The sequence below is a fragment of the Ictalurus punctatus genome, chromosome 7 (assembly GCF_001660625.3).
Source record: "Ictalurus punctatus breed USDA103 chromosome 7, Coco_2.0, whole genome shotgun sequence".
In the NCBI taxonomy this organism is placed as follows: Eukaryota; Metazoa; Chordata; class Actinopteri; order Siluriformes; family Ictaluridae; genus Ictalurus; species Ictalurus punctatus.
Window position 1 is genome coordinate 34,662,644 of NC_030422.2, and position 22,453 is coordinate 34,685,096.

At 40.0% G+C, this 22,453-nt stretch overlaps 1 protein-coding gene across 3 annotated transcripts in view; it reads left to right on the forward strand.

The window, feature by feature from the left end:
* LOC108267094 (DIS3-like exonuclease 2) overlaps positions 1 to 22,453 on the forward strand; it is a 33,105-nt gene that overhangs the window by 3,688 nt on the left and 6,964 nt on the right. Inside the window, exons 1-10 of one of the 3 annotated variants that reach the window (XM_053681218.1) lie at positions 7,944 to 8,055; positions 9,869 to 10,105; positions 10,338 to 12,030; positions 12,348 to 12,552; positions 12,867 to 13,003; positions 13,726 to 13,813; positions 19,470 to 19,556; positions 19,701 to 19,848; positions 20,473 to 20,603; positions 22,007 to 22,111. In XM_053681218.1, the coding sequence (XP_053537193.1) occupies positions 19,551 to 19,556; positions 19,701 to 19,848; positions 20,473 to 20,603; positions 22,007 to 22,111 (390 nt within the window). In that variant the 5' untranslated portion in view covers positions 7,944 to 8,055; positions 9,869 to 10,105; positions 10,338 to 12,030; ... (2 more) ...; positions 13,726 to 13,813; positions 19,470 to 19,550. Of the gene's footprint in view, positions 1 to 1,013; positions 1,102 to 4,620; positions 4,921 to 5,028; positions 5,323 to 6,582; positions 6,694 to 7,274; positions 8,056 to 9,868; positions 10,106 to 10,337; positions 12,031 to 12,347; positions 12,553 to 12,866; positions 13,004 to 13,725; positions 13,814 to 19,469; positions 19,557 to 19,700; positions 19,849 to 20,472; positions 20,604 to 22,006; positions 22,112 to 22,453 lie in introns of those variants that run through there. The other 2 variants (XM_053681216.1, XM_017471063.3) reach the window with 2 other exon arrangements.

Consider the following 22,453-nt stretch of genomic DNA (forward strand, 5'->3'; position numbering starts at 1 on the left):
TGTATGCTTTTACATTAAATAAAGGGCAAAATCTATCAAGTTTAAAGCATTAAGCCAAATAGGAAAAAAAATCATTTAAGAATTTTTTTTTAAATATATAAATGAAGTGTGTGTGTGTGTATATATATATATATATATATATTACATTTTTTATTTTTTGTTAATTTCAAAGAAGTCGTCTTTAACACCAAAATATTAAAGGGGTCATAACATTTTCCTTCTGTTTGGGAGTTCAATTCAATTCAATTCAATTCAATTTTATTTGTACAGCGCTTTTTACAATAGACATTGTCTCAAAGCAGCTTTACAGAAATATCAACACGGTGTACAGATATTAAAGGTGTGAATTTATCCCAACTGAGCAAGACACTGAGTGGAGACGGTGGCGAGGAAAAACTCCCTAAGATGTTTTAAGAGGAAGAAACCTTGAGAGGAACCCGACTCAGAAGGGAACCCGTCCTCATCTGGGTAACAACAGATAGTGTGAAAAAGTTCATTATGGATTTATATGAAGTCTGTATGGCGTTAAGAGCAGCCGTAGTCCCAGCAGTCTAGAATTAAAGAAGATTTGAGCTCCATCCAGAGGCAGAAAAGATCTGGATCTCTAGTATCTCCATAAATTCGTGTGGGGCTCGGCGAAAGGAGAGAGGGAGAAAAAAGATTATTATGACTGCGAAGTAGTAGAACAGAATCTAGTCAGGGTAGGCTTGAGTAAACAAATACGTTTTAAGCCTAGACTTAAACACTGAGACTGTGTCTGAGTCCCGAACACTAATAGGAAGACTGTTCCATAACTGTGGGGCCCTATAAGAGAAAGCTCTTCCCGCTGCTGGAGTGTAATGTTTGTGTTTGTGCATGTATAAGCTCTGCTTATCATAGATTATTATTATTATTATTATTATTATTATTATTATTATTATTATTATCAGTAGTAGAAATTCTCAGTTTATTTCCCACTGAAGTTGTTGTGATTAGGTACCTGGTTAATTCCTCACCTGTTCTCACCTGTGCAGTGCTGATGGTGGTGTTGTGTCTCAGACATGGAGTCCTGCAGAGTTCCTCACCATGTCCTGCTTTTATTCATCCTGATGTTCATCACAGGTGAGTGTGATTTCAGTCTCACTGCTCACACTGGACTCAGCTAGTTCCTCTTACAGTCTTCCAAACCTCTATTAAACATGTTTCAGGATTCATTTCATTTACTTCCTCAGTATTTCATTCCAGGGTCAAAGTGAGAAAATTGCTACTGCAGTGGTTTTAATCATTTCTTTTAAGAAACAAACCTGAGTTACAGGAGAGAGTTACTGCATCATCAAATATAAGAACCAATCAGGTTCCATATGCAAATACAGGCCGAACAACAGCAGTGTGCAGATGGGGCCATTACTAATGTGTGAGAAAGAGAACATGATCCTGCAGTACACCATGGTACACTGCGGTATGTCACTCAGTCTGCTCTGGTGAGACAAGACTGTTAGGTGGCAGTCGTGTCACATTCTTTGAGCAAACACTGATTCTGAAGGTGTAGTGAACATGAGACACGGCTGTTGGCACCAGGATGAATAATGTAAAGGGGCATTTATAATATCGGATGGAGCACACACTTTATCTACATGTTACAGTATGTTATTTAAAGCTAAGTCTCTGATATTTGAACACTGTTTTCTGGTACGGAGAAGTTTAAGGCGATACCCTATTGCCTTCCAGTCACGGGGTGTAATGGGATCATGGAATTTCCTATCAACTGTCTCTGTTAATGTTTGCTGAAGGTTGTTAGGTATAGCATTTTTCCCCTTGGGGACATCAAAGTTGACGAAACCTACCCAGTCCCGGTAAAATCAGATCTTTCGAAGGATTGTCAGTCAAGAGTGTGGACACTAATGTGTCTGTGGTCTGGTGGAGAATGTCCTTGGGCACACTGATGAGGAGATGACCATCTCCCAAATTATTGCTCACAATCACTGTGAGTAGCCAAAATTGTTGGTGTCCCTGGTGGAACAACAACAGGACTCTCAGCTGTGGATGAGGACTGATCACCTGTTGGCAGATGGGGCAGATTTGTATTCTTCTCATCCATATGTTGGTCCAACAATCTAACCCTTGATTCCAATTTAATCAGCCTTCATGTGAATGCCAAAATCTGCTAATTGAAGATCCTGATTGTTGATGAGCATCGACGGTCAATCAGTACAGTCTGTAGAAGCCAAAATTAATCAATAAATAAATAAATAAATAAATAAATAAACACCCAGAATTGTATGTGGTACTATCCCTTGTCAGGTATTAGTTAAAGGAGAGATAACATACTGATTTCTTTTTGCAGTCTATTGCTGATGTTTTTTTTGTCAGCAAAATGCACATCAGTCAACACTTACAGCTCTGGAAAAAAAATTAAGAGACCACTGCAAAGCATCTCTGCATTCCAGTGTTTGCTGAATTCCAACACAGGCACACCTCATTCTACTGAATAAAAACCACTGCTGTGGTCATCACTATCCTCTTACAGTAGGATCAGCTGGATGGTAAAGACAGTGCTAGTGGTAACTCAAAAGTAATTGGAATACAAAAATAACTATTGACCATGCCAAAGGAGTTGAAAAGGAACATTTTGAGTGAGGAAAAGAAGGGTTCAATTCTGGCTTTACTGGCAGAGGGATGTAGTGAGTATGAGGTTGCTTCCATCCTTAAAATTTCAAAGATGGTGGTTCATAAGAACAAGGTTAAGAAGCAGATATTGGGGACAACAAAGCTACAGACCAGCAGAGGGCGAAAATGACTCCACTGACTGCCAACTCATTTGAATGTCACGCCGTAGGATGACAACCAAGAACCGTAGGATGGCATCAAGAGACCTACAAAAAGAATGGCAAATGGCAGCTGGGGTGAAGTGCACGGCAAGGATGGTTTGAAACAGGATCCTTCATCAATGAGAAGCAAAGAAGAGCCAGGCTGAGGTTTTTAAAAGGATTGGGCCGTAGGGGGCTGGATTAAGGTCATCATCTTTTATGAGGCCAATTTTCAGCTTTCCCCAACACCTGGTCGTCTAATGGTTAGACGGAGACCTGGAGAGGTTTTCACCTTGATATTTGATAGTCCATGATGCCATGTATCCTAACAAAATGTCCCGGTCCTCTGGCAGAAAAACAGCCCCAAAACATTAAAGATCCACCTCCATATTTAACCGTGGGCATGAGGTACTTTTCCATACGGCTACCTCTCTGTGTGACCAAAACCACCTCTGTGTTTATCACCAAAAAGCTCTATTCTGGTTTCATCTGACCGTAGACCCCGATCCATTTGAAGTTCCAGTAGTGTCTGCACACTGAAGACGCTCGAGTGTGTTTTTGGATGAGAGTAGAGGCTTTTTTCTTGAACCCCTTCCAAACAGCTTGTGGTGATGTCGGTGACTTCAGATTGTAGTTTTGGAGACTTTCTGACCCCCAAGACACAACTAACTTCTGCAGTTCTCCAGCTGTGACCCTTGGAGATGTTTTATCTGCTCGAACCGTCCTCTTCACAGTGCGTTGAGACGATACAGACACACGTCCAATTCCAGGTTCATTCATAACATCTCCAGTGGACTGGAACTTCTTCATTATTGCCCTGATGGTGAAATGGGCGTTTTCAATGCTTGTGCTATTTTCTTATAGAAACTTCCCATTGTGTGAAGCTCAACAACCTTTGCCGCAAATCACAGCTACATTCCTCGCTCGATTCCCACAGCTCTGTGTGTGTGCGGAGTTCTCCCCGTGCTGCGGGGGTTTCCTCCGGGTACTCCGGTTTCCTCCACCAGTACTACCATGCACCAAAGACATGCATGGAAGGCTGATTGGCGTGTCTAAAGTGTCCGTAGAATGGGTGTGTGAATGAATGAATGTGTGAGTGTGTGTGATTGTGTCCTGCGATGGATTGGCACCCTGTCCAGGGTGTACCCCGCCTTGTGCCCGATGCTGTGTACCCCTGCGATGGATTGGCACCCTGTCCAGAGTGTACCCTGCCTTGTGCCTGATGCTGTGTACCCCGCCTTGTGCCCGATGCTCTCTGGGATAGGCTCCAGGTTCCCCGTGGCCCTGAAAAGGAGTAAACGGTTGAAGATGGATGGAGGCTTCCTGATCCTGCATGGATATTGCCACATCTGTACCAGTCACCAGGAGAAAGGGGTGGAGCATGTCAGGATGGAGGCTTTTATAATTTGTCAATTCATGTTCTCTGGATTTATTGATGTGGGAAAGTGTCGGTACTTTTCAGTACCTCCTGGCTGCACAATGCAATGCAGGACTAATTTAAGAGTATAAACACTGGGAGTGTGTATGAGATGTGTGTATGTGTCCGGTCACTGCAGGCTAGATCACCGCTGATCATTCCGTCACTGACAGGACGGAGAGCCGTGAGGATCTTCTAGAGTTGCACTGTTTGAAAGTGTTTGTTAGTCTGAACAGCACTCGCTGTCTTTTAGTGCTAATCCATAATAATAAGTGGAGAACATTTTAGCTAACATCAGTCTGATTCCTGAAAGAATCTGTAGTTCTCTTACAACAGGTTCTGGTCTCTTATGGTCTTCTAGTAACCAGGTCTAGATAGATTTATATTTTATTCTGTTTATCTGCTTCTCTCTTTCAGTATCTGAATCAGCTTCCACTGCTGTATGGGTGAAGTTTAATCAGGCTGCTGATCTGCCCTGTGAATATAAATGTTCTGGTTTGGCCAAATGGACTCCGTTCAGTAACCAGTCTGATGTATTGGCTGAGTGTGATCAGACATCCTGCAGGTCATTAATGGAGGGATTTAAAATGTCCCATGATCGGTACCTGAAGCGAGATCTCACCCTCACCATCACTGCAGCTGATTTCAATAAGAGGAACACGTACACGTGTTGGTGTGGTGACAGAGACGTTAATGAAGTGCGTCTCAGTATCGAGAGTAAGTGTCTTTACCTGCTCTATAACTTATAAACTCTTACTGATTTAGGTTTAATGTGTTATATCACATTTACATCCAGTTAAGATCTTCAGTGTTTTTTCTCCTCAGTGTTGACATCACCAGAAAAGATAAAACCTTGTGAAGATCTGAAACTGGATTTGCACGTGTCAGAGGGAGTGAAGGTGATCTATCAGGGTGAAGATTCAGCAGATCCACATGGTGAAGAGATCTGCAGTGTGGATAAAAGCTCACTACACTGTACAGATGAATACAGACGGAGAACATCACTCTCTAACACAGTTCTTACACTGAGAGGAGTAAACTTCACTGATCGTGGACTTTACATCGTCCGAGACACGGGGAATAATGAAGATCTTCATACTTACGAAGTATCAATGAGAGGTACGTGTTCTCTCTCTCTCTGTGTGTGTGTGTGTGTGTGTGTGGGAGCAGGGGGCGGCACCACTACTCTAAAAGTTGTGGGACAAGAGTTTTGTCCTAGAGAAGATGTGCATGTGTTATTTGTGTATAAAAACATGCAGACTAACTGTGTATTCTGCTTTCAGTGCTATATGGATCCAGGGTCTGATTATAATACAATAACAGGCACAACACACCTTTTTATGAACGTCAGAGTAGTTTGTTTCGACTCCACGCCCTTCATTTAGCATTTTACGCCTCAGGCAGCTGATATCAACAGAAAATGACTTCAAGTTAGATAGCACTAATTCTAAAACCTCTTTTAAAAATCGAAGACATGTTCACGTTCCGCAGTAGGCTGTGTGTCGCTGTAGTAACTGTTTCCTTAATCATTCCTCCAGCAAGCCTTATTTACTTTATTTGAATAATGTCATTTGAGGAATGTTCCTGTAATCGATACAGAATATGTGCATATGTCATTTCAGATATTGAAATATTAGAGATACTGATTCAACACACGATTATTAAGTGTCCGTGAAGTGCGGTTAACCCTTTATTGCTCATAGGAGATCCATTTTAGGAGAAATGTCCCGCCCCCCAGCTGAACTGGAAGCTTTGATTGGTTTCTTTCAGACCTGTCTGTTTTTACCTGAAGTGCTGGTCACCACCCCAGTAGTTTCAAAAGTGCCGGGACAAATGCCAGCTTGCCCCCGTTGCTCCGGCGGCACCTGGGTGGGAGGATCTGGGGGAGGGGGCGGGGCTTCCTGACAGTGTCTGTTAACATCAGAGAATTCAAAACACTCCTTCAAATGATTCCAGATTCACAAATAATTTAACATGAAATATCATTTGAAATATTTAAAAACCTATTTGGTCATGGTTAAACAAAAAAGTAGTATACACAAATAAAACTATATAAAGTTTCCTATTAAAAATTAATAATCCAGAGCTGTTCCTGTTCCCCCGCTGAGCAAGTGAAGAATATTACTCACCAATTCATCATTTCTGCTCTGAATTGTGCAGTTTAGATACGTTTGTTGGTCACAGCAGGAGGAAATGACATCAAATGACAGGAAGTGATTAAAGAGCTCAAGACGTCAAAATGATGACAATAGTTACCTACAGTATATTCTTATCATGATTTACTGATGATAACACCTGTAACAAACAATTAGAACACTCACGTGTGTGTGTGTGTGTGTGTGTGTGTGTGTGTGTGTGTGTGTGTGTGTGTGTGTGTAGAGACGCATTCGAACAGACAGCAGGAGAGCGCTAGACCAGTGTGGACGATGGTCCTGATACTGCTGGTGGTGCACTGGTTGTTGTGCTTGTTGTGAAAACGAGGGGAGACCTGTAAGTACCTGATGCCTGCATGACTGTGACATCAGAGATCACATGACTGTGACATCACAGATCACATGACAGTGTGCTGTAAACAGAATAAAATCCCCAGCACATCCCCTGATTAGACGCCACTCAGTCACTGCGTGGACACTTCCACAACAGAAATATAATTATCTCCTATAAATGACACTTTTACTGTCAGAATAGTTCCACATTTTATTCAGTAATGTCACATGATCACTGAGAGAGAACACTTCACCCTTTAAACATCAGATTATTCATAGTTTAAAATATTTATCTGAACACTCAGCACTACATACCCTGCTCTGACTCTTTAAAAGTGAATTCCTCCAGTCTCACACTGAGAGGAAATCCTCTACACTTTCTTTATAAATAAACACTTTAAACTGAATTTTATTCACCAGGCTTTCAGGAGATGTGATGAAGTTACTGAGATTAGGCATGTGGAGCTGGTCAATAGTGTTATTATTAATAGTGTTTAATGACTGTGTGCGTGTGTGTGTGTGTGTGTGTGTGTGTGTGTGTGTGTGTGTGTGTGTGTGTGTGTGTGTGTGTGTTAACTTGTACAGAGGAACAGAGAGATGAGCTTAGAACCGACACAGAATAACCGTAATGATGAAGATGAAGGTCTACAGCAGGATTAATCTGAGACAGCGCAGGACTGCAGTAAACATGTTCATCTTACAGTGTTGATATTCCAGCTCTCTACTCACTTTCTGGAAACAGCTGAGTTCATGTTTTATATTCTACTGTTTTTAATATTTCATATTACACAAATTTTCTTTGGAAAAAAAAAAAGATATAGACATTTTATAAAAGTATCATCAACTTGAAATGTTTATTTTTAAATACAGTTTTTTTATTCTGTTTTTCTGGAAATTTCCTACCAAACCTTCACATCCTGCTGCATGTTGTATATTGCAGAAATGCTGTTAAATAACACACTATTGTATTCTTGTCATATTTCCCACCTCTAGTATGTGCTCATGTTTGTGTTTAGCTTATAATCGGCTATTTACGTTCTAACATTTGCTTGTTTATTACTTTCTGCAGTTGATGTGTGATGTAGAATATCAGATGTTTGTATAAATCCAAAGAATACAGAAATTACAAATAAATGCAGAAAAACACAAATATAGTTGTATGTTTTTCTTTAGGAAAATAATATTTGTTGGGGCTTTTTACCAGGAACATCAGAAAATATTTAAAAGATTTATCCTTTAATGTAATGTTATACTTTATTCTGTCTTTATTCAAATGTAGATTAAATCTGCAGCTGCTTCATTATTCCATCTGTAAAAGAAGCAGAATTTCTCCTCCATTACTCCAGTGGGTTTTCTGTTCTTGGAGGTATGACTCTCTCTGGATAAGATTCTTTGATAGACACTATAATAGGCTGTGTCACGTTTCAAAGGTAGATGCGGAAGCAATCGCAGATTTACACTGTTTTATTATATAAACCACCAAAACACAAAGGATACTTGGACTGATGCAAAACACTGTGGTACAGACTACACATAAACTAACAAGACCAAAACACGGTAAAATGGAACACGGTAATCTAAGAAAAACGTAAGACAGGGAAGCATTGTGCAAACAATGGCTATATGTAAGTGTACTCGTTAACAGAAACGTGATCCAGGTGCAGGTGGTCATGTGACATATTGTACAGTTCAGTGGCTGATGGGAACTGAAGTCCAGAGTTACCTCCTTGATATATGACAGGCTGTTAATATTGTTTTTTATAAATGTAGTCGATATCGGACTCCAGTGTGAACTGACCATGGTCCTGAACTGAACCACATGTGCAAAAGAACAATATGATGATACATCACACACAGCACGCTGTCCTATGGAAATAAACATGGAGGCCACTGCAGTCAGTATTTATGCGTTAGGTGCTTACATTTATAAGGTGATGTGCAGAGGAAGCCAGCAAATCCATGAGCACTCGATGAGGAGGAAGAGGAGGAGGAGAAAAAAGGCAAAAAATTTTAATGAATGCATTTTGTGCAGCAATGGCATCAGTATGGAGGTGTGTGTGGATGTGGAGTCAGAGCCAGGAGTGGTGGGATAAATATCACTAAAAGGATCACTGATCATTTATCAGTCCACTAAACTGAGCTAATAGCTACTGTCCCCATTCCTTTCTGGATCTTCCACTCAGAAAAGTGCGGATTTAACACACTTTGGGGTTACTTCGTGCAACAACAGCTCTAGTTCATTGTCAGTGTATTTTATCACCTGAGACTTTTCAACATTTTCCATGCCTTCCACTAAAACTTGCACCTTTAACTTATTTACCATATATGGTGGATCCTGGCATTCATGTTGAAGTAATGGTGGGCGATAATTCGCTAAAGATAATTATCACAATAGAATTTTCTTTAATATAATTTTAATAAAAGTTCGATAAATGTTCGATATATGTTCATGCACCGCACATGATATGTGCATGAGCACAAAATACTGCGCGAGTGCGTGTGGCAGCTAATGTGGAGTGGAGAAATGAGCGACACTGAAGCAAATGTAGAGCTGCTAACGACCAGCTCGAAGGACAATGACATCGTTGATAGAAAATGTCATTTGGAGATATTTAGGCTTTTTAGCCAAATCAGACGTAAAACAGCAGTGTGCACTGCAAACTGTGCCGCAGGTCCGTGCCAGCAAAGACAGCCGACACCACGAACCTATTTCACCATTTCAAACAACATCACCTGTTAGAACACGCAGAAAGTAAAAAATTACAGGTACAAACTAGCATTGTTAGTGGAAGGAGCCCATCTACAAGCACCAGGCTGGTATTCAGTGTGACTACACAGCAGCAAACCATCGTAGCATCATTTTTGAGCACCGTGTCTTACGACAAAAAAACGAAAAGACCAGAAGACATCACAAATGCAGTTGCATATTGCACTGCAAAAGACATGCTTCTCATTAGCACTGTCGAAAATGAGGGATTCAAGAAGCTGATCAGAGTCCTTGACCCCAGATACGAGCTACCAGTTCGGAAACATTTCGCACTGACTGTACTTCCTCGGCTGTGTAGTGTAGGGAGATGGTAGATGGCAGCTGCAAACGGTGCCATTCTTTGCCACTACTTCTGATATGTGGTCTAGTCGCACGTCTGAGCCTTATATGAGCCTCACTATTCACTTTACAGACATAGACTCGAATCTTCAGAGCAAATGCCTCCAAACGGCTTCCTTTCCTGAAGACCATACAGGTGAAGTTATTGCCCCCGGAACGATTGAAGCATTCACCTCCTGGGGGCTGAGTAAAGACAGACGAGTATGCATCACAACTGATAGCGCTTCAAACATGATAAAAGTCACTTCAATCAACAAATGGGCACCGCTTCAGTGTTTTGGACATCAACTAAACAGTCTGTGTTCCTGAGGTGAGGACTATTACGATGATGATCAAATCATTTTAAAATAATCAAACCAATTACTTTATTTATTGTAGTACTTTGTGCTTAAAGGTTAGTGATTATAAACATGCTGAAGCAATATTTGAAACTGAAATACATGCTGATTTAAATATTTAGTAAAATATTTTCCCTCATATTTTGTTTTTGCTCAGAAATAATTATATTTAACATCTCTATTTCCATTCATTTTCTCTCTTAGAGAGAGTGGGGAAGAACAAGAGAGTGGCACACATCGTGAGGCTGTGTAAAAAAAAAAAATTGTGGCTGCCTTCTCCTTCTCCTGGAAAAAGAAGAGAGACCTGGCAGCTGCTCAGGAAGAGCTTAACTTACCCAAGCACAAGCTGGTGACCGAGTCACCTACAAGGTGGGGCTCACGTCAGAAGATGGCGGCAAGCAGCACAAGGCTCTCTCTCAGGTACTTACTACTGACAAGAAAACCAGGCACTTGGTGCCCACCTGGCAGGACATGGATGTGCTTTAGTCAATGAACGAGGCCTTAAAGTCGCTTCTTGAGTTCACAGATTCACTCCCTGGTGAGTCGTATGTGAGAGTGTCCTACCTTAAGTTTCACCTCTTCAGAACAGAGGTCCTGAATCCCTCTGATGATGACACACAGCTCATAATGGACATAAAGACAATGGTCATGGATTATCTCAATGAGAAGTATGATGACCAGATAACAGATGACCTGCTTGATATGGCATCCTTGGTTTATACGCGCTTCAAGACCCAATACATCAAGCCAGACAAGATTGAGGCAATCAAAACAAGAGCAGTGTCTTAATTAAAAATTAATTCAATTAAATATTTACAAAATATATACAAACAGCTCTTAGCTGGGCTTCCTTCCACACAAAGGATCAAGCTATTTATTTGGCACTTCCTTTGCACAACTATTCTCCATCAACTACCCACACAAATGTATATATGACCCATACGTATATAGTCAAGGCTCCGCCCACATGGATAATTCTACTAAACAGGTAAGTGTAAGGTGAGTATTTTAACAATCGGCACATAGCAGATATTCATTATTCTGGACATTAATAAACAAAATAAACAACAAAACCAATAAACAAAATATGCATATGATAAATAACTCAGACAAATAACAAATAACAAAAAGAATATTCTCCTTTTCCCCTTAGACATAGACACACAGAACAGTCTCGCCGCCAGAGGCGTTGCATAGGCGCAGCAGGGTAAAATGTCCTATTAATGGAGTCGTGATCCACCAGACCCAGAAGACACATGATAGATGATCCACAACACAAACAAAGACAATGACTAACCAATATGCAGATAAGTAATAAAGATGTTGTGATAAAACTTATCTGGTGTGTTCGTGGGGTTATTGAGAGAGTGATTAGCAGGAGAAAGCGGGGCATACTGAAAACGTATGTGTGTATGAGAATAAAGCAGTAGCACAATCCCAAGTGTGCACTCATGGAAAAGGCTAAAACATTAGCCTAAGGCATTTAATCTCCTTTGTGCTTAGTCTGCCTAATGCCTTAATTTGGCCTCTTGCAAAAGCTTTCATTACATTTTTGTCCCTAATTTTCTTTGCTGCATTTTCCTTCCTTATTTTTCTTAGTGTTGCCTTTGCTGTTTTGGTGATTTTTTTCTTGTCTCTTTAATAGTTTTTTTAAAAAGGTCCAATTGATTGGCTGGTGACTCATTGCTATGTTGACTGGCTTGTGGCTGACTGGGTAGTATCAGGGGGTTTATCAATACTCAAATTGATGCTTCCTCGTTTCCTCCGTCCTCCAGCTCGTGACCCGGAAATCGATTGACGTCAACCATCTTGAAGGACATCTAAATTCTCTAATTGCATGAGGCAAAGAACGAGGAGTGAGAAAGCTTCCAGAGGATCGAGGAGTGAAGATACACAGGTGTTACTTGTAGAAAAATCTGACACACATATAAATTCCCCTCCTCCTTTACATCTGCCACAATCTCAAACAAAAAGTTCTTTGATGATGTGATGGAATTTTGTGTGTAATATAATTATTAATAATATGCTTACAATGAGTATTGTAATTAATTGATCCTTGCATGTTTGGATATGCAAAGCTGCACAAAAGATGTGATAATTTATGTATTGTTTATTGAATCATTGTTGAATAACACAGACATTTCACATACTATCAGTGCATTTTGCTTTATTAACCATGTCGTTATTAAACAAACCCCAACAACATAACGGCAGATCCCTGAAGCGCAGTGACGTCATCCAGCTGAGCACAGTCATCATTAATTGACGTTGCTATGAAGTGATGCTTGAGAGAGCGAGGATCTTCCATTGGATATAGGCAGAAGACATGGTACTGCTAATTTTAAACGAATGACTCGAACCCAAAGACTCGAGAATAATCATTTCTGTCTCCAGGGAACAGAATGACTCAGATCAAGAGGTGAGGTGAACTAACAGACTGCATAGCCTGAAGCTAAGCTATTAATTAATCATTAAACCCAGCTAAGCTATTAATTAATCATTTCTGTTTATCATAATTCGGCCTTTCTTGCATTAGCCTATAGTTTATTTTTTATTGCAAATGTGATCGTTTGTGTAAGTACTAGACGTGTTGGGGAATTTAACATGTAACATTTTAATTATATTCTGCTGAAATTAACGAAATGACTCGTAAATGATTAGTTCATGATGCTGAACGAGATTCAAAGATCCGAGTCAGTAAAATGACCCGGACTTCACATCACTATTCTGCAGAGCACGTGAGAGCGAAGTGCGCATGCGTGAGATTCTGGCTCCACCCCGTTACTCGCTCTGAACCGAAACTAGATGTAGAGGGAGAAGTTTGAACACCGAGTGGAGTAGAAGTAAACAGAGTTTTTAACCTTCACACGGTGAGTTCATTACAGATATTATAATACACTAATGTTATATAAATATTACAGCGCGGTTTAAACGACTGAGATGAGTTTATGTGTTAATACAGAACTTTTAATAAACTCGTCGTGAAGAGTTTGTGTAAAATGTCCGCTGTGGAGAAAAAACACCGACAGTAAATAGTTGTGTACATTGCTGTATAGAAATACCGGCTTCTTATTTTAGTAGTGTTTACTGTTTTTATTGGTTTTGATGATAAATGTGAAACGGTGATGTATTTACTAGAGAAAATATCCTTAATGTAGTGAGATTGATGTTTCAGGATAAACAGCATAACAGCCTGGGACATGCGTCACTTCCGGTTTTTCTGCTGCTTTAAGTTTTTGGTTTTGTTGTTTTTGTGACAAAGGGCACTTTTTAAATAACTTATTATAACTACTTCCTCATTATTATTATTATTATTATCATTATTATTATTATTATTATTATTATTACTATTGTCAGTAGTAGTAACTCTTAGTTGATAAGTTTGCAAAGTTTTATGAAGTAGATAGTTGCAAATAAATATTAATCAATTTTGTGTGTGTGTGTGTGTGTGTGTGTGTGTGTGTGTGTGTGTGTGTGTGTACACAGTATAACTCAGGGTTCTGTCCATGTCATTCTTTGTTCTTAATCTTTCCCACTGAAGTTATTGTGATTAGGTACCTGGTTAATTCCTCACCTGTTCTCACCTGTGCAGGGCTGTTGGTGGTGTTTTGTCTGAGACATGGAGTCCTGCAGGGTTCCTCACCATGTCCTGCTTTTATTCATCCTGATGTTCATCACAGGTGAGTGTGATTTCAGTCTCACTGCTCACACTGGACTCAGCTAGTTCCTCTTACAGTCTTCCAAACCTCTATTAAACATGTTTCAGGATTCATTTCATTTACTTCCTCGGGATTTAATTCCAGAGTTCAGGGGTCAAAGTGAGAAAGTTTCCTCGATGTTGTAATCATCAAACAGTCTTGAAGTTGGAATCATCAGGAGATCTGTATGTCAGGGGCGTTACTAGAGGTTTGAACACTGGTTTGAACACATGCCAAGAACAAAAGTATGTAGAAATTTGTAGAGGGATCCGGGGCATGTCCCCGGGAAGAATTTATTACAGAAACAGCACCAAAGTGTTCATTTCTGACTTTGGGAATAATATGTATGTATGTATGTATGTATTTACTTATATTATGTAATAAACATTACTGTAAGGCTGCTTTGACATTTTTACCATATCTGGGTAATTTGTTGATCTTGTGATTGTAGAGTAAGGTCCAGGCTATAGAAGATTTATTTGGTAGTGAAATGAAATTCTGCAGTGAAATTGTAGATGGTTGAACTGCAACGTGTGTCCCTGCTTTCTGCTTCCCCTCACCTGACTGGTGATGCTCTTCTCTCCCTCTGACACCTCTGGGAATGAAATACGTTCATACATCCATCTGGATAAATAAAACTAACCCAAGTAGATCACTTCTTTTAACAGAACAGCTAACATAATTTTTTTCAAATCTATTTAAAAAAAAAAACCTTGAATCCACAACTAGCATTTTCGAGAGTAAACCAACTAACTACCCCCTAAATGAACAAATCACTTCAAAAGGTTTTCACTGATGATGGCTAAGTCACATGGTTTGTGGCAGAATGCCAAATTAGCAGAGATAAAAACACATTCTTTTAGCAGTTAAGCTAATGTTATCGATCACATCTGTGCCAAGTAAATTACATGTGGAAAACCAGATATCCTCCTTCAACTAAATACAAATTTCCACACTACTCATTAACACCCTGATAAGTGTTAGCCTGGTAGTTACCTCTCCTCATCTACAGTGTTGTATTTTGAATTATCTTCTGACTGCAAGTGGAGGTTTCCATATGGAAAAGTGAAGGGAAGAGGAGCACAGTGAGGGGGTGGGGCTTAATAGAAGAGGATGTGCAGGATATTTTCACTTCTGCTGGCGTTACAATCAGCCTTCATGTTTTAAATCATTCAAATGATGTAAATGATAATAAATGAATATGAGAGCCTGTTTTCAGTCGTACAGTGCTGTGAAAAAGTATTTCTTCTGGATTTGTACTAAATAGTTTTAGATCTTCAATAGAAATACAACATAAATACATAAATACAGTACCAAACAGGAAACCTTAATAAACACACAATAGTGTTTTTATATATTTATTTATCTTTATTGGTAAATGGTCTACACTTATATAGGTCTTTTATAAACTTAGCAGTTCTACAAAGTGCTTTACACTGTTTCTCATTCTCACACACACACACACACACACACACACACACACACACACACACACACACACACACCGGGAGAAACTTGGGGTTCAGTGTCTTGCCCAAGGACACTTCAGCATGTGGAGTCATGTTGTCCGGGAATAAAACCACCAGCACAATGATTAGTGCACAACCCGCTCTACCACCTGAGCCACAGCCACGCAATATTTATTTTATTTTATTGAAGCAAAAAAAAGTTATCCAACACCTATCATCCGTGTGAAAAACAAATTGGTCCCTTAAACTTAAAATCTGGTTGTGCCACCTTTAGGCACAATAACTGCAACCAAACTCTTCCGATAACTGGAGATCAGACTTTCACTTACTTCTAGGACTAGGATTTACTCCTACGCTTTGGATCGTTGTCTTGCTGCATAATCCAGTCGCACTCTAGTTTCAATTTACAGACTGAAGACCGGACATTCTCCTTTAGGATTTTCTGGTAGAGAGCAGAATTCATATTTCCCCTCAGTTACTGCAAGTTGTCCAGACCCTGAAGCAGTAAAGCATCCCCACACCATCACACTTCCTCCACCATGCTTGACCCTAGGTATGATGTTCTTTCTGTGGAGTTCAGTGTTTGGTTTACTCCAGATGTAACAGGACTCCTGTCTTCCAAACAGTTCCACTTTCCACTCATCAGTCCACAGAACATTCTCCCAAAAGGTTTGAGGATCATCAAGGAGTGTTTTGGTGAAATTCAGATGAGTCTTAATGTTCTTCTGGGTTAGCAGTGGTTTTCACCTCACCACTCTTCCATGGATGTCATTTTTGCCCAGTGTCTTTCTGATAGTGGAGTCATGAACAGTAACCTTTATTGATGCAAGAGAGGCCTGTAGGACCTTTGATGTTCTCCTTGGCTCTTTTGTGACTTACTGGATGAGTCGTCGTTGTGCTCTTGGAGGAATTTTGGAAAGTCGGACACTTCTGGGAAGATTCACTACTGTGCCAAGTTTTTCCATTGGGAGATAATGTCTCTCTGGTTCTCTGGAGTCCCAGAACCTTTGAAATGGCTTTGTAACTGTTAGATTTCCATGTATCTCGGGAATCTCAGATTATGCCTTTCAGATCTTCCCTCATGCCTTCCAGCCTTTTTTACCATTACTTCTATTAACTTTTAGTTCTGTGCTTAGAAAGTGTGGTTCTCCTCAGAGCGTTTCAGATTGATCTGGGGAGCCTAAATGAACACACACTAACACATGCATGGTCAAATAGATTTCCCAGTTTATTCATGCAAACCAGTAGTATTTATACACACTGTACACATTAATAACAGCAGTGCGTGGACAGTTTCTACTGGTGCAGGGGTCAGACAGATAGACAAAACAAAACACAGCACACTATGAAAAGAAGTCTTTTCAAGAGACAGAAAATGCATGGCAGTTGATCAGCTTATTTAACCCCTTTCGCCCCGACACTAGCGTTCATTCCGCCGGCGGAATGGAAAATGACTTATCGGACATTTTCAATTAGTATAAACAAATGAATTATTGTATTGCCGCAGTTCTGGTATAAGATTAGTCAGGACACTGGTGGCTTTCTGTGTGTGCAGTTTCATGACTGTGTGTTTAACTGCTGGTGAGCAGGGGGGTGGGAAAGGGGTGGAGTTTGAGCTCCCTGCTGGGCAAACAATTCACACCTCTCCACGAAAACACTGAGACGGCCATAAATCAGAGAGTAGGAGTAAAGCTTTTTTGACAGTAAAACACCGTATACAACTGCCACAATAAAATTATAACATTTAAACCAAAGATCGGTCTTGTGTAAACGTTTACAACCTTACATTTCCTACATAGACGAAAATCCAGTTCACTCGCGGTTTTATAAATCATGCACATTTCCATCGGTATAAAGTCCATCAGCTTTATTGAAGAAAGCAAATGCAAAGTTCCAGATTTAGTCACAAATGTCCTCTTCAAAATGCATTAAGTGTTTTGGTATCACACCCCTCTGGAATATAGTAATTAGCCATAAACTGAACTGAGAGACATTCTAAAAAAGCTAATCTGCTTTGGCTATGCTGAACAACCCGCCTCCTAAATTATAATCGGGCAGTCTAACTTGATTGACACCCACTTGGACCAATTGTAGATACTTCTAGCTTTCAAACAAGCCCAAACATGACATGACTGACCACTCAGAGGCTGAGAAAATCAAATGCGTAATCAGCACAGTGCTACAGGGCCGTGCAAACTATCAGGAAATGCCAGCTCCGCTCTAGTGGTCTTCCGGCAGAACTTTATACAGCAGGGTTTCGCATGTTGGGCAGTTTTTTTTCTCATCGCTAATTTTCTACGGGTTTATCGGAGTCCTATAGCGGCAGCGTGCTCCCGAAAAAGCCTGAATGCATCACAGCCTCTGGAGCAGTTATTTCCGAGTGGCTTTTTTTTTTTTTTTTTAGGAAGACTGTGGATTGAGTTGAGGGGCTCTATCTACCCCCCGAGAAGTCACAGGAGAGGGGTCACTCGTGTGTCTATCATTTGAGTCAGTCGGAGAGCAAGTGCTCCTTCACCTGGGGCTCTGGCACTATTTTTAATAAACATTATATTTTATAAGTATGTTTCAGACTTTTGTGTGTGAAATTACACACTGTGTTACAGAGTTCATGCTACTGCCATTTGGTGCCATTTGGAGAGGTTATTTTGTGCCTTTTTAAAAAAATGTTTGCTATTTCTAGAAGTCTGCCATTTTTAAAGGCTTTGTGCCATTTAGAGAGGTTTTTTTGTCATTTGGAGAGGTTTTTTACCTGTGTTTGGATAACCTTTCACACAATTTTAGTGGTTAGAGATAACTTCCTCATATTTTGGGTGTTCCTGGACAAGTACTTGGGGCATCTTTGAGACCAGGAATGGGGTTGATATCAACATTTGCTGTGAAGATATAACATTTGTGTTAAAAGTAAATCTTTTTTTATAATTAAAAAAAATAAATAAATTCTGAATATATTGCCCCATGTAGGCTAGGCAAAAGAAGAAATACTTGAGATAACTATTAATTCTTAAATTCTTAAGTGTCTACTTTCATATGAGCCATTAACCAACTGTGGTGTGTGAGATCACAAAACAAATCAGTGCTGAACACAGGGACCCCCAAAACACACACAAATGCCATTTTTTGGCTACCGGCAAAAGGGGTTAAGAAGACGAGAGTAACATTAAGAGAAGAGAGTAGAAGCTAGAAGTATCTACAATTGGTCCAAGTGGGTGTCAATCAAGTTAATTTAATAATTTAGGAGGTGGGTTGTTCAGCATAGCCAAAGCAGATTAGCTTTTTTAGATGGTGTCTCTGTTAGTAATTAGTTTATGGCTAATTACTAAATTCCAGAGGAGTTGGATACCAAAACACTTAATGCATTTTGAAGAGGACATTTGTGACTAAATCTGGAACTTTGCATTTGTTTTCTTCAATAAAGCTGATGGACTTTATAGACTGACATTAAGAAGAAGAGAGTAACATTAAGAGAGAAACATTAAGAGAGAGTAATGATAGAATAAAAGTTAGAATAAGAATTTAGTAAAGTTAGAATAAGAATTTAGTAAAGTTAGAATAAGAATTTAGTAAAGTTAGAGTGATATTAGAATAATATTATAGTTATAAGTAATTACTGTGTATTAAATCTCTGCTTTTGGATTTTAATTTGCCAAAACTGGCGTACGTGACCACTAAACTTCCTCCAACACACACACACACACACACACACACACACGAATCCCGGGTTAAACGGCGTTAATTCGCTGTAAACTCCGACACTGAGGAGATATTATGATTTCTTCCCGCGCAGTAAGTTTTTACCTCAGTTTTGTCTCCACATAGAGAGTTGGCTTTGCTAACACTGCTAGCACTGTGTTCTCATTATCTAGCAGCATCACTCCACACAACTACAGCCTTAATAACCACACCGCTTCCCCTCAATAAAACACCCGCTCCGCTCCCACTACCATCTCAGAAATAACCCGGGATCAATTCACAGATTTCTTCCCGTGCAATAAGTAAGTAATTTTTACTGAGGAGTGGTTTCTGCCTGCCTTGTAGTGTATACTCCTAAACACACACTGATGAGTTCATGGAGAGAGCAGGAGGAAATGTGTGTTTCCTAAAGCACTTTAGGACATAAGACTTTTTCATTAATGTTATTTATTATTATTTTCATCCTTCTTTTCTCACAGAGGAGTCTGGAGGAGGCGGTCGGAGATGATGAGTACAGCGCGGCCAGGAAGGCCGTACTCACACACCTGTGTGCCAGACCCATGCAGGTGTGAAAACACCTTGTGCAGTGTGGGCGTGTCCCAATCCACATTCCCTAGTCACTATACAGTGCATATATTGTCTTAAAATGGCTTTATTTGTAATGTTTGGTGGCTTTTTAACTGAACGTGTGTGTGTGTGTATGTGTGTAGATGGCAGTGTATTTCTGTACAGGAGTTCTACAGGAAGAGAAGTTGTTCCATCACTATGCTCTGAACGTGCCACTCTACACACACTTCACCTCTCCAATCCGCCGCTACGCTGATGTCATCGTCCACCGCCTGCTGGCCGCCTCACTTAGTGAGACACACACACACACACACACCCCAGATGTTCACCCATACCATAACAAATCCATGAGCAATTTACTTACATTTGTAAATGACTCCTTGAATGAATCAATTATATTGTTAAACGACTCCTTGATTCATTCCCTAACATTTGACTCCACCAGTGAATCACTTCAATTCAATTCAATTCAATTCAATTTTATTTGTATAGCGCTTTTTACAATAGACATTGTCTCAAAGCAGCTTTACAGAAATATCAACATGGTATACAGATATTAAAGGTGTGAATTTATCCCAACTGAGCAAGACACTGAGTGGCGACGGTGGCAAGGGAAAAACTCCCTAAGATGTTTTAAGAGGAAGAAACCTTGAGAGGAACCCGACTCAGAAGGGAACCCATCCTCATCTGGGTAACAACAGATAGTGTGAAAAAGTTCAGTATGGATTTATCTGAAGTCTGTATGGCGTTAGGAGCAGCCGTAGTCCCAGCAGTCTGGAATTGGAGAAGATTTGATCACTTGCATTTGTAAATGAATCATTGAGTGATTCACTTACATTTCAGAATATTTCCTTATTTGCTTCACCTGCATTTGTCAACCTAAAGATCTTCACAAAGTGTGTGTGAGAGAGTGAGAGTGTGGACCTCGTGTGCATCTCACCCAAGATGAAGTGCAGAAGCAGGCCACTCACTGTAATAATAAGAAGACTGCATCCAAGAGGGTTCAGGAGATGAGCACCGAGCTGTTCTTCAGTATCTTCGTCAGGGTAACACACACACATGTTGGCTCAAATTTAGCCTATTACCCAAAAAACATTTAAAATTCAACTTAGAAGCCAATACTCACATCTACCTCTGAGCCCAGTTGGAGATTGAAAAAATACACCAGCCGTGAGTGAGAAGAAGCAAGGGTCCAGCTTTATTGTTCCATTCCACCACACGAGATCCACACCGATGAGAATTCTCAGAAGTGATCCCCCTACCCTGAGCTTAAGCTCCAGTATTTATACTGTATTTACACACTAGATAACCCATATGTTTCAAGAAGACTATGATCTCACTACCAATAGGGTTAAAAAAGAGCTCATTTACCTTACTCTTATGTTCCAGAAAAGGGCTATTCCACTTACACATAGAATCAAAACCAGGGGTTTCAATTTACACATAAAATCAGAACCCAGGCATTTCCAATAACCCAGAAAATCAAAACCCTGAGTTTCTAGTTACTCAGAGGATCAGAAACCATAATTTTCAGTTACCTTAGGGCATCAGAACCCATAAATCTCAGTTACCTTAGGGCCTCAGAAACTTCACTTTTCAATTACCTAGGGGATAGAAGATGACGTAGACAAGACTAAACAACCGGGAGGGACCTTGGTCTTATCGTTATCTCGAGGGGGGGCAGTTTGACCCACCCTTATAACTGGCTCTCTTCATGGTTCTCTTAAAATTAAGCCTTTCCTTGCGAGACGAGAATCTTCACCATCTGAATCATGAGTAAGTTATATTTTTCCTGTATTTCTAGTTTATAATTTATTTTCATATTTGCACTATATTTCTTATTTTATATATATTTATACTACTTGAAAAGCGGTTTACTGTACTCCCAACTTTTTAATATCATTACAGTTCAAATGTCCTGCATATCCTACTATTCTGTTTTTTTATAGAGTTTCTCTATTACTATAAGATATTATTAAAGTTATTCATGTGTGTGTATGAGAAAGAGAGTGTGTGTGTGTATGTTGTATCTACCTGCCCGCCCTTGACTGTACGAGTGTGTGTGTGTGTGTGTGCGTGTGTGTGTGTATTAGTCCTCCTCAGCTCAGCTCGTATACCTCTTTTTGACTTTTTTGACTATTACTGCTCTTAAAGATCTTTAAAGTGTAATTCCAATTTGTCAATGTCCGCCTAATCCCGCTACTATGTGTCTAGGTGCCCATCTTTTCTTCTTCTCCCCTTTGCTGGATGCTAGGTCTCCCTTATGTTTATTTTATGACATTTTTTATCCACAACACACACACGCACACAGCGGTACATGGTGCCATCACACATCATACACGAAAACATATGGAATGTTCGTCATAGCTGACATTTCTGCTGTCACATTTGGTGTGTGTGTGTGTGTGTGTGTGTGTGTGTGTGTGTGTGTGTGTGTCTGTGTGTGTAGGAGTGTGGGCCTCTGGAATCGAAGGCGATCGTGATGGGGATGCTGGATAAATCCTTTGATGTGTTGGTGCTGGACTATGAGGTTCAGAAGAGGATCTACTGTAATGTCAGTCACACACACACGCGCGCACACACACACACACACACACACACACACACACACACACACACACACACAGGAGCACAGATGTTCACCCATACCATAACAAATCCATGAGCAATTTACTTGCATTTGTAAATGACTCCTTGAATGAATCAGTTATATTGTTAAATGACTCCTTGATTCATTCCCTAACATTTGACTCCACCAGTGAATCACTTGCATTTGTAAATGAATCATTGAGTGATTCACTTACATTTCAGAATATTTCCTTATTTGCTTCAAATGCATTTGTCAACCTAAAGATCTTCACAAAGTGTGTGTGTGTGTGTGTGTGTGTGTGTGTGT